This window comes from Rhipicephalus microplus, chromosome 9, assembly GCF_043290135.1.
Source record: "Rhipicephalus microplus isolate Deutch F79 chromosome 9, USDA_Rmic, whole genome shotgun sequence".
Taxonomy (NCBI): Eukaryota; Metazoa; Arthropoda; class Arachnida; order Ixodida; family Ixodidae; genus Rhipicephalus; species Rhipicephalus microplus.
The window spans coordinates 44,780,961-44,793,530 of NC_134708.1; the positions used below are offsets into that span (position 1 = coordinate 44,780,961).

General features: G+C 47.9%; 2 protein-coding genes across 3 annotated transcripts in view; both read left to right on the forward strand.

Annotated features, from left to right (window-relative positions):
- Positions 1–12,570, forward strand: part of LOC119163799 (ADP-sugar pyrophosphatase) — a 61,149-nt gene that overhangs the window by 28,600 nt on the left and 19,979 nt on the right. The gene's annotated exons all lie outside the window — the stretch shown is intronic.
- LOC142771696 (uncharacterized) lies at positions 5,986–9,823 on the forward strand. Its single transcript, XM_075873516.1, has one exon. It carries the CDS (start codon positions 6,891–6,893, stop codon positions 7,614–7,616), a length of 726 nt encoding a protein of 241 aa, XP_075729631.1. The 5' UTR covers positions 5,986–6,890; the 3' UTR covers positions 7,617–9,823.

The following is a 12,570-nucleotide window of genomic DNA, read 5'->3' on the forward strand; positions in this document are numbered from 1 at the left end:
AGGGATTGGTATTGGTCAGTGACCTGTTTTTTTTTTTCAACAATGGCTTTACCTGACCAGTCTTTATTCCATCAAACTCTCGACTACGTTAACACTTCAAAAAAAAAAAAAAATTGTGAAGCTTACACTAAGCCGTGCAGGCCTTGCAACAGGAAAACTGAACGATTCAGAAGAATAATACGGTTGCTTATACTCTGTAATTCTTAGGTAGGTGATGCAAGTTTTTTCTAACCCACCGCTATAGGTCGTTCCAAGGGTTTAGCGTGGTGATCCGAAGTACAGTCTCCGAGCCAATTATCAGCGCAGACAAGTTCCAAACAAGCCACAGACAGTCACACACGCTACACAGACCTCAATAAGGCGAATTACGTTGCAGTAATGGTCTCGACCAGTATTGCGTCAAGCCATGACTATAGATCGCATACAGCTCTAGACTATAGATGGCGCATACGGTACAGTTACGGCTTGCGCTGCGCGGGTGCGCGTCGTCTGTTTCTGCGGCTCACCGCCGCCGCCCCGCACCCAATTCTTATGCCTAGTTCACTCTGAAACATCCGCTTTCTACAGCGACCGAAATTCCCCTGCCGCCGAAACACAGCGTCGTTCGCACTGGACGCGCCCCGCGCCGCCGAATATGCGATCTACTACGGGGCGAACGCGGGATGGATGCGCTGTCACCCGGTTGTTGTCGCGGCTCGCAAACGCTACTACGCTATCCGGTGGTGTATACTTCGACGATTCTCGTACGCAAGAAGCAAGAAAAGACAGTACTGCTTACTTTGCTGGCAAGTGGCTGTCTTGTAATGCACGAAAAGCAGAAAAACCACCGACGCCAGCGGCGTTGGTGGGTTCGTTTTGCTTTGCAAGACCGCAACAAGCACGCCAACAGCAAGCTCGGTCACCTCTTTCACGAAATACGGAGTCGAAGTAGGCACAGAGTAGGTTAAACTCCCGTTGGTTTCAACATTCGGTTACGTGCACTGCAGCATAACAAGTGAGTAGGGCTTGGCCACCATTTTTCAAAATTCCTTGACTAGCGCTCCTATTGGTCCGCGGTGACCGATTCGGCGGCAGACGCCGCAAAAATCGGTCCGAGAGCGATCGGCGCGGAGAGGGCCCTTTAACTTTCGGCGGATCTCGCCGCCGCCGAACCGGATTCGGAGCACTTTCGGCAGCCGGTATGCTCAGTGTGAACGCGGCCTTAGTCCTTCCTTGTTTTGTAGCGTTAGCTACATTGGCCTCGCTGAGCCAATTTCGTGCGGCACTGGCCCTGCGCATGCGCAATGATACTCCGCCGCCGCCACGCGCGGCTCGCCGCCGTTGTGCGTGCAATTCGATGCGCTGCGCAGACGGTCAGTGGTGTCACGCACCAGAGCCGGCCACTCCCTCGCACTCGGCCGCGGCCGCGCGCGACTCGCCGCCGCCGCAGGTGTGCGCTTTCCAGAGGAGTGCCGTCATAGCCTTGGTAGACATATGGACGGCCGACGCGCGCACCTTCCCTGTGCAGTCGCCATCTGACACTGCGCTGGAGCCGCTTGATAGCGCCTCTGACTGGCGTTTGCCACTGTGGTATAGCCATAGAGAAAGAAGGATAATCGGGTGAACATTTGCTAACGCTACGTATATCCTGGCATAGCTTAGCTAAGTCACTGCCATTTTTAGCGGGAGTTGTGCGTGGTGGGATTGAAAATTTTCTTTATACGCCGCACAAATTTCTGTGGCACATACCCCTTGGGGACCAGTGGGGAGTAGCACAATTCAGCTCAATATTTGTGGCGCATACCCATTTATAATGATGCTAGTTTCTACAGCGAAAGCTGTAACACCGATCACGCCCGTGTTAAAACACCGGTCACGCGCAGCGCCGAAGTTGTCCGCCGCCGGCGTAGTTGTCTGTTTAGGGTACGAGCACACTAGCGGTAAGCGTGCCGCCGCGGCATGACGCGCGTCTTCGCCGCCGAGCGGTGAAAAGCGGCACGCTGGCCACATCTGCGGGAGTCACGTGACAACAGTCTCGAGTGGTCTCGCAGCTCGCGAGATTTCGCGCGCTTTTTCGTCGTCTGTTCTGACAACGCCTCCTGTACTAGGAAGCGTTGGTTCTGAGCTCTCCGACTTTACGGTGCAATCGTGCGAACAATGGCCGGCGACGACGATCTCCGCGCAACGCTCAACGTTACCGTGATGGCGTGTCTGCTGTTGCTTCAGCGTCGCCGCTCTCGAAATGCGCCGCGAAGATATTGGGTCCATCCGCTTTGGAGGTACCGAGATACTGAAGGCATGAAACAGGTATCCTGCGTGCGCTGCAATATGAAACGGCACGTCATTGATCACTTACTTTTCCGCATAGTGAGGTGTCTGCCTCAGCATGCTGTCAATAATTGAGAACAGGGGCCACTTAATTTTGCCATTATTGCCTGGCGCACTGCTCCGAGTGTTCGCCTCGACTCCCGACACGAGCTTCATCCACCTGTCTCTAATATTTTTAAACTTCAGCATGACCTGTGTTCCTGCACAAGTGAGTGAATAAAACGTACAATTCATTCACGCTCAACATGCAATGAGCCACGCAATCGCCACTTAATTGTCAATCCAAACATAGATCCTATAAGATCCCATCTGTTCATTTTTGCTTCCCTATCTTTGTAATCAGGCATCGTTTTGTCGTTTAAGAAAGGGTAGAGTCTAATCTCCTCTAAAAAGCGTTCGGTGTCCAAGGTGCGTGCTTCAAAAAACGACGGCGTGAGAAAAATGACAGCCGAAAAAAAAAAAGAAAAGCTCCGTGCGTTGCTATGGCGACTACCACGCACGTCGCTGATTGGTGCTTTGCTTGGGCGGCGGCGGCAGAAATAGCGCAAGGAGCGATTGAGTCGGCGGCAGAAATTCCTCGACGCTCGGCGGGAGAAAGAGAGAAAAGCGGCGTCTCGCGAGCGGCGCGTGGCGCGTGGCAGAGCGTGGCGCCGCTAGTGTGTTCGTGCCTTAACTCCTATCGCACAAAGTTTCAATACAAAACACCAGACATGTGGACACATATTGAGATTCGACCCAGGGTCTACTGCGTGCCAGCTGAGTGTTATATTGCTAAGTCACGCCGGAGCGTGGGGCTCGTTCGCGAACTTGCCTTAGGCAGGCTTGATGTCGGGAAAGGAATCGTGTTAATATGAGTAATAAAGCGGTTCATAACTGCAAAGAAACAACTAGGTGTCACACAATGCGACTCGCGTAACGAGTGGGTCGTCCAAACACATTACAAAAGCTTGTTCTTCATCACCTATTAACCGTGGCACATACCCACTTCTGGCGGGATTCTTCGTCGTCGTCCGCCAATGAATGTTACAAGTGTTTAGGGGATATCACGCTTCTCCGAAGAAAGGCGAAGGATAGCATACTGAATGCTGGCCTACTATGCAGAAACTACGAATATTTTTGGTGTATAGTGGTTACCTTGCATGTGTGCTTCTAGCATTTACCGCAATAGTGTTTAGAAAAGGCTCTGAAAGGGCGCCCTTCGTGCTTTCGCTGCGACTGTGCAGCGCCTTCCGCGCAGGCCTGGAGTTTCTTGGTGTGGCGTGAACGAGGAACGTATACGTTCCTCGTTTTGCTAACTATTTGCTAACAGTCAGGTTCGCTGATAGTAAGGAACAAGACAAACAGAGATACATACTAATTTACGAGCGTCATTATGACGATAAGTGGGGTTTAACGTCCCCAAACTATTTCATGTGATTATGAGAGACACCGTAGTGGAGGGCTCCGGAAATTTCGATCACCTGGGGTTCTTTAACGTGCACCCGAATCTGAGCACACGGGCCTACAGTATTCTCGCCTCCATCGAAAAATGCAGCCGCCACTGCTGGGATTCGATCCCGTGACCTACGGGTCGGAGGCCGAGTACCTTAGCCACTAGACCAATTTACGAGCAGTACAGTGAACGTGAGTCCAAGGAAAATAGTTCGCAAAGACCTCGCAGTGTACGGCGAACGGAACACAAGACACTGATTGAGGCGGACAAAGGGAGTCTCACGGAATGGGTGTGCAGCGTCTCTGTGTGCAGCGCTGAAGCGAAGGTGGCGCACGGTGGTCTGGTCCGGACGGCGAAGCAATAAGCCTGTATTTGAGCCGCAGTGCACACTGTAAGCCTGATCAACCAGCCCGGTGGACAGCTTGCGTTGAAACAGCAATGCTGGCTGTTAGCCAGGTCAAGATCTCTGCTATACGCTGGAAGGTTGGTGGCACCTTGCCCGCGATCTGCAGTGCTCGTGGCCAATGAGGCTGCAGGCCCCTCCCCGAGCAGCGTTGAGCTCGGCACGAACCCGTCACTGGCACGCTCCGCCTGCTGCTGCTGTCTCGCCCACTTTGACGGAACCTTTTACTCATCTTTTCTGCACCCTCACTACTTTCGCCTAGTCACGTGTTTCCGTTGGAGTGCATCCAACCCAACATTCGATCCGTTCAACTTGTTCGTCCTCTGGTCTCCCCCTTATCTCATTCCCTCTGCTGGCAGAGGCCTCCTTGTCGTACTTCGAGAGCTGCATATCGCATTCAACTCAACCCAATTTTATCATTCCAGAACTATAGAGTCTACCATTGCTCCTCAGTGTGCAACGTGGCCGATATGCGAAGCCACGTGGGCCTTTAATTGTACAACACGTTGAAGTCGTATTCTCGTGGAAGGGAGTGCACTACCTAATGCAAATCGGAAAGCTCGACCAGAAAATTTCCTTTCACGCAACGCTCAATTTCCTTTCAATGGAAGTACGCTATACAATTTCCGTTTACAACAAGCAAGTGATATGTGTGCCAATCAGCTCATTCTGTCAAAGCTAGCACCAATACCTTGCTCTACTGAAATAAAATGTTCGTCCCAACGCGTATGAGTTCTATATAATACTCGAATACGTATATATTCTATTCTGTTGTATGATTTTTGATGAGCAACTATAGTCTATGCTATTAAGTGGTGATGTTGCCACGGGCGCGGTTGGCCTAGCAGGCCTGACCACCATTTTTTTTTTTTTTTGCCTGAGTGACTCTTCCTATCAACTGTCTCACTGCGGTTCACTTAAACATGCCTCTAGCAGAAAGCGTAAAAAAAAAAAATGGCAACCACTTTCATACACACCGAGGATCTATCGATATTGGTTTTCATTTATATGCCTACTTTTGTGGCCCTTAAGCAGGTTATGACAGCTCTAAAAACAATCTTAGTGTCAAGAAACTTGTCAAGTGTGGTTCGTTGGTAGTTCATATGCCAATTGAAATGGTCATCTTAATTCAAAAACTTGATACTGTGAACCGCGCAGTAATGAGCGGATCTTGCTGTATGTCTCAATGTATATTTAATTAGTTGAAAAGAAAAATATCGCTATATGTTTTTTTAATGCAGTATAGAGAAATGTCCTCGCGAGTGCATTCAAGTCTTCGCTTCCAGTCTCAGGGTACGTTACAGGCTGGCTAATCTTTGCATGTACAATGTTCAACTGCAGAATCATTCGTGTGAATAATGCGCATGCAAGATAGTCGATAAACAATTGTATCGGACTAGTTGGCATGAATAGATCTCAATTGGTAGGAAGCGCAGCAACTATTACACAGAACACACAGCACAACCAAGACAAGACAGTCGTTCACAGGGCACACAAACCAACGCCCATCAAAAAGTATACACATTTCATATATTCATAAGTTGTCCCACAATATTGTCCACATGCATGTGGTAATATCAAAACGATTGCAGGTCATTCGATGGTGAACATTCTGTTCTATTGACACCCCAGAGGCCCAGAAACTCTACGCTAAACAAGCACTCGTGTTCAACGAGGCTGCGAAAATCGCCACACTGGTTCATTTATTGCTTGCATTACCCATGCAGTTTACAGCGTTCTGCTTTCATGCGGAAAACAATATACGACAGGGCTGACGGCACGGTGTCTAGATAAATGGTCGGACGAACATGCGCAAATTGGAAAGAGAACTGCACGAGATGGTTGGTAGGAAATGCATTGCAGTTATTCTGTCGGTAAACCTCTCTTGCAAAGTGTACCGTTGTCAGAAGACGTAGCGACAAGCTCACTACGCCAGCCTGTATCAGCACTCAGCCTGTGCACCTTTCAAATAAAGAGTCATTCCTTGCTTGAAAGCAGTGCGCGCATGTATGATGGTGATGAGCACAGTGTATACACACGTGTGGTCGTCAATAACAATTTTTGGTAGCCCTCGCTCGTATGTCGCATCGTGCTTTATTTTGTTGATGTGGTTTGATCCTGCGCTACATAACGTTTCAGATTCATGACCAACAGTTCCAAATCGTCTTAATTCCGTTACTGCTGCTTTCTACACGGTGCTGTCTTGCTCGTTCTGACACAATTCTTGTGGCGTCTTTTGCGCACTTTGATCACTTTCTCTATAGTCACGTGGCTTAGTTGCGGTGCAGACCACCGGTCATTTGATCTATTCAAAGGCCTAGTCCTTTCCTATTCACTGTTATCTCCCCCTATCTCCCATAAGAAGCTGGTTTGGCGCTATTTGAAAAATAAGAAGAGAATATCATATGTCACCCAGTTTTATCATTACGGAACTACATCTCGAAACTCTCGCGACCAATCGCCGAGGTCCACGACGGTCGCGCCACATCGTGCATTTCACCTTGCGTCAGCGTCTCACCAAAGTATCTCATGTGCCCCGTGCTACGGCTGCGTATAAAAGCATCTGCTGCACGAACGGCCCCTATGTTTCACGAGCAAAATCCCGATCTCGCCGTCCCGTCAGTGTTGGCAGCGTGCATCCGACCTCTAAACTTGTGCACGGAATCCGTTGCATAGCTCCTCGAAGACGCGTGCTCGAAGGACCGAGTTTGGAATTGTCTCTCTACAAATCGCGAAGCTCGGACAGAGATGATGAATCGAGCTATGATCGCATACACGTTCTTGGTGGGTACGCTTGTTCTCTCGCCAGCAGCAGAAGCTGAAGACTGTTCTGTGGGCTGGAGAGAAGAGTGTGGGAACGGCGCCTGCTACGACATGAATCAGTGGTGTGACAAGACGGACGACTGCGGCAACAACAAGGACGAAGAATGGTGCAGTATCAATGACGTGTCCTATTGCTCCCATGCGCGGTGCCTCTTCACCTGCCACGACCAGACACGCTGCATAGCTCTTAAGTGGATTTGCGACGGACAGAACGACTGTCAGGATGGCTCTGACGAGCAGGATTGTCCTGAAGCACGAACGACGGCAAAATTGTTGTGCGTTTATGGTAGGACGCCCAAGCCTAAATTGGCTACGACGTCGGGGGACACCGCCGCAATTGACGTCACCAGCACAACCTCTGCTTCTCCTCCTCGCGATTGCAGCGTCGACGACGGTGACTTCCCGTGCGTGGACGGTCAGTGTCTTCGTCCAGTTCAGGTGTGTGATGGAGTGAGACACTGCAGCGATGGCGCCGACGAGGGTCAGTTTTGCCAGCTCGTCCGTCAGGGGAACCAGGAGCCACAGCACCAGCTACAGCACCAACCACAGCAACAGCATGTCCTGCGTAACTTGCTGGCAGACCTCCACCTACAGTGCCGCGTGCTCCCTGACTCTTCGCAAAATTCGTCGGACGCAACGAAGGAAGAATGACAGATCAAGCACATGGCATGCATGGCGGGACGTGGCTGCCCTTGCGTGTCGTGCAGACGGCAACGTTTGGCGTATTGCCGCGCTTGCCACGAAGGTTAACGTCGCGATGAGATACTTAAGCTAACACGAGAATGCATGGTTACAACTTCTCTTTGTCTCGTCTTAGAATGGGTGAGATTTATCCATTTATGTAGGTCCAATAATTAGCTAGAGGCTCGTACTATGATGTGCGCAAAAGAAGGAATCGATTTTATCGTCAAGCACCGCACAATCTTAATGAAGCTGCTCAGGATTTTTTTTTTTCAGAAGGATGGTTATAATGGGGCGAGTATCCGAAGCATGCTTCTAGGCGAAGGATCTTATAGGTGGCAAGCAGGGCGTCGTGAAGCAGTTTTCTGTATTCGTCTAAAAGACCATTTTTAGGACGTCACTTAAAAGGAATAACACTGCAGTGAATGTCTGGGACAGAAACTATCACAACTATCAAGTAAGGATACCACCAATCGAATGGTAATATAGGAGTGAAACTGGGTTAAAATATTCACGAACTTGCGTGACAAGGGAGAGGCGCGTAAATGCATAGCACCAGCAAAGGATAATTGTTTGCGAGCAATACACAGAGCGAGTTGCGTGTTCGCTTCGCACCGCCGAAATTCTTCTCGAAAAAAAAATTCGTCTCATCTTCCTTGCTTATTTAAAATGTTTATAATTTTTTGAATATCCTTCAAAATTGCAATATTCCGAAACTGAGAGCTTTCTAAGACTGCCGACAAAATAATATAATTCTTTGAACAGTACCTAATAATATACGTAACCATATAAGAATTTAGTAGACATTTACCGAAGTATACGACTTGTACTGTAGCACGACAAGTTGTGACGTTGTAATAAATTGACGTTATAACTGTAAATATGGTTATCAGATTCTTTCTGTCTTAATTTCTCTAACGGAGAGGGTTCACACATTTGTCGTGTGCCTTCTTGGTGCATATGTGTAAACTTGTAAATTTCTTGCTTGTTTTCTTTTTCAAGGGGAGACAGCTAGAAATCCTCGTTGACTTGCTTTAAAAAAAATGTGGCTGCCTTAGATTGCATTAGAATAGCCAGTCAATGATGCTAACTGCCTTTGTCGAATGTAAGAAATTTTGTTCGAATCGATCAAGGGGTTGTCTCATGTAAGCCTTTCTCGCCTGTAACTACACACGCATTCCAATATGTAGAACATGAGCAGGCCCCAACCTATAGCTTGCTCCCTCTTGGCCTATAAATTCAGGAGAAATATTGTTTGTTTATAAGCCCACACGCTTTTCAACATGGCGTGCGTCAGCGCCGTCCGTCACGGCACTTATTGTTATACAAGACTGTTTTGTTGTGAATTCTCGAAGTCGACAGAGCCGTTGAGAGTCCGAAGGATAATTCTCGGCCAAATCTGCTTACCAAAGATCATTCTCGTGTCCGGGGTATACTCGCAGCCCTCATACACAATGGCACCTGTGCGTCATTCAGGTATTTTTGTGAGACGCTAAGCTTATCTGCGCTTCTCTCACTGTAAAAAAATGTAGGAATTAGTGGGCTACGCTGCTGGCACAGGTCTTAATGTCTTTATATGTGTGTAAATGCACAGCTAAGCTAGCATGTCGTGCACACAGATGTCGCGAACTTTTGCTTGTCATCGATTCGTGGAACCTTCTGTGAAACTTAAACATGTGCTGAATCTTTCTTTTGGTCGTGGATGGCACAGATACGTTGCTGAATTTCCAGGAATTGTGACGCCGTAATATTTCTGCAGTGATACTTTGTCAACTCGTGTTTTAATTGCATGCGAGTTTTTTTTTTTGTTGTTGAATGATCAAATATACGTAGATAACTTCAATAAACGATTACGTCACATTTCGGGCCTACCAAGTGTTTGTGAACAAGTAAAACTTGGAAGGTTTTTTTCTTTGAGATGTAAATGCGAGCATATTTTATGGCGCAAGAACAATGCGATATTGGCTTATGTGCAGGGTACTATACTATGAGCTATTTTCGAGGATTCATGCCAGTGAGCATTACCCCATATGCACGAGTTTTCATTCACGGTTCTAGCTGATGCTTATGGTGACGCCTCCTCCCCCTCCGTGCTCGAAATTTCGGTGTGTTGTGCGTGCTGTGAAGTGTAAAAGTCTCCTACCTGCGCTACAATAAAGCTTTCCGACGAGCTGTCACACTTCCTCGAATCGGTAATATCGCAGCTGCGTTTGACCTGACTGAAAGCTCATCAACACTGTGTTGAATGATCTTCAGCCAAATCGAGTGTCTTTTGCACCAAAAAACGCCACTTACAGTCATGATGATCAAGGAAAGTTTTTTTTCTCTCCTATAGCCTGGAGCGCTGCAATAGGGTGAGAGAATATATATAACGAGCAGTTTGGGTGAAAATTCGGAGAGAGTAAACGGTGCCAGTGAATACGTGCCGTGACTTTGAAGCGCGAGACGTGAAATAACGAGGACGCGCGTGACGCGACGTTCCCGAACGCTTATCTTGGTCGTGTTCGAGGTGATCGCGTGTAGTCGCTCACGTACGCGGCTTCGTTCAGCGGTCGTCTTACCGCTAGGGTGTGCGTAATCTTATCGTACGGGCGTGTAAAACGACCTCACCAATCTCCCCCCCCCCCACCCCACAAAAAATTGGATAAGAACACAAGAAGGCATCCAATAATCCTTCCCGCATCAACTAGCTCACAAGTGATGCATGTACTGAAATTATACACTGAATGGTAGGTTCTTCAAATTTTCTTTTTTTTTTCTTTTTGATAGCGGCGCGTTGTGTTAGCCGTGTGCCAAGAGGCCATCGCCTGAAATGACCATTCGATTTCACGAGCAGGACGTTTGCGACGTCTGGCTATTGTGTTAGGCGAAACATTCGTTACCGTCAAAGAAATGAATAATGACGACATTGTGTTCCGATGATCGCCGCAGCGAGCTCTACTCCATTACAAAAGCGAAAGTTAAGGCATATATTGCAATCGGTGATCGCACATAAGCACGAACCAATAACTACTAGCCAGTTTTAAACAAAAAAGTTCACTGCATATATATCCTTGTCGACAAAGTGGTTCGAAGTACCATGTAACGACCTGGTAAATACGTTTCAAGCTCTCCCTCTCCACTTCGCACGCACACAAACGATACTGATCTATGCTGCCATCTAACGATTGTCACGATCGAGGCAGTTAGTCGCTACCCTGCGTCGGCATGCGGAAGCCTACGATGTGAATCATTCTTCACCACATGCGCCTGTGTGATACCTATAGAAGTAATATTAACTGGCGTTCACTTCCAAATGGTCTTCGCAATGTGATGATCGTGATGGTTTCACTCCAAAATAGAGAGGTTAATTAAAGAGAATGAATAACGTGGTTTATTTTGTTACCCTACGCTGGAATAGGCAGAAAGACTTACAGAAATCGCAAAAGGTAAACATTTGACAGACCTCTGTTTGGTTAGGAAGATAACAATTGAAAAGGAACACCTGCCCAACGTATTCAGTTAAAGTAATCTCGACGCTTCGAGTCCAACTCAGACCTTTCCTCAGAGTTGACTAACGCATTCCCCTCAAGCAGGCGAAAGGGGGGGGGGGGGTCATGCTTGTTTTAACAGACGCGCTGTAGTCCCACTCGAGAGCGCCCACAGACACCCGACTTATGGACTAAGGCACCCAAACGAGTGTTAGCTCACTGTAGTGTGTATCTACACAGACTATCGGCCACCTGGGTCGCTATACAGCGCAATTTCCCCGGGAGCATATACAGTAACTCTAGTCGCTATTACATCGCAGCCACTCAAGTGGCGGAGTTATATAAGTTCTTAATCTAATTTCTCAGCCCATTCGAGAAAAAGAACACGCATAGGAAAAGTGCAGTTACCTTATGCAAATTCCTACATGTTGTGTAATGTTGCAATCAACGTGGTTAACGCTGCATCGACAGTCCCAGAGACCACATGATAGCAGTTTCAAACATGCTGGTCGAAGCTCTTGACTGGCCATGATTCCAATGACAGTCGTTGGCTATGGTAGCTTAAACCTAAAGGAAATTAAACGAACAACGTATTTGTATCTTATACCGGTACTCACAAACACGTAATTAAAATCCATATATTTCATTTTGTTTCAATAATACTGATTTCAATTCATTTTTGAGAGGGAAATAGTGAACATTACCTTGTTTTTACCAGCGTCGCGCCCGACTACTTATCCAATATAAACATGCTCCACCACACCACGAGGCTGTCCCCTGACTGGAGGCAGTTCTGTCACCGGGCGTGGCTTCACTTTTGAACACACGTGACCACTTCACACCTATCCTTGAACTTTGTGTGGCTCATATCTTCAGAGCTTATTTGAAGTAGCCTCCAGCGCTTTAGTATAAGGAGGACAGCGTTAGTGGTAGAAAACTGTGCCACACCTAGATGTCTCACATTCGGCCCTGAAGCTAAGCCTTGTCAATCAATCATAATGGGCCTGCCGACGACGCCACGTGTTTTGCTTTGAGGGTCGTTGCTGAGGAGCGCAGTTATTTATCCACGCCCGTCTGGGAATTCAGCGCATATGGTTTTCTTATCGAAAAGATGTACATGTAATCGAACATGAAGCATACTGAATATACCGGCTATGAAGCTTAGGAAAACGTTGGATCAGTTATTCGTTGTTTTAATCCGAGCTACAGCACAGACGCACACACACACAGACACACACACACACACACACACACACACACACACACACACACACACACACACACACACACACACACACACACACACACACACACACACACACACACACACACACACACACACACACACACACACACACACACACACACACACACACACACACACACACACACACACACACACACACACAAAAAACGAAGTGTATGGCGAGGGAAGTACGAGCTGCCGCAGCTGC

Excerpts from the sequence above, each read along its gene's own strand:
- LOC142771696 (XM_075873516.1), top strand. The coding sequence starts at position 6,891 with ATGATGAATCGAGCTATGATCGCATACACGTTCTTGGTGGGTACGCTT.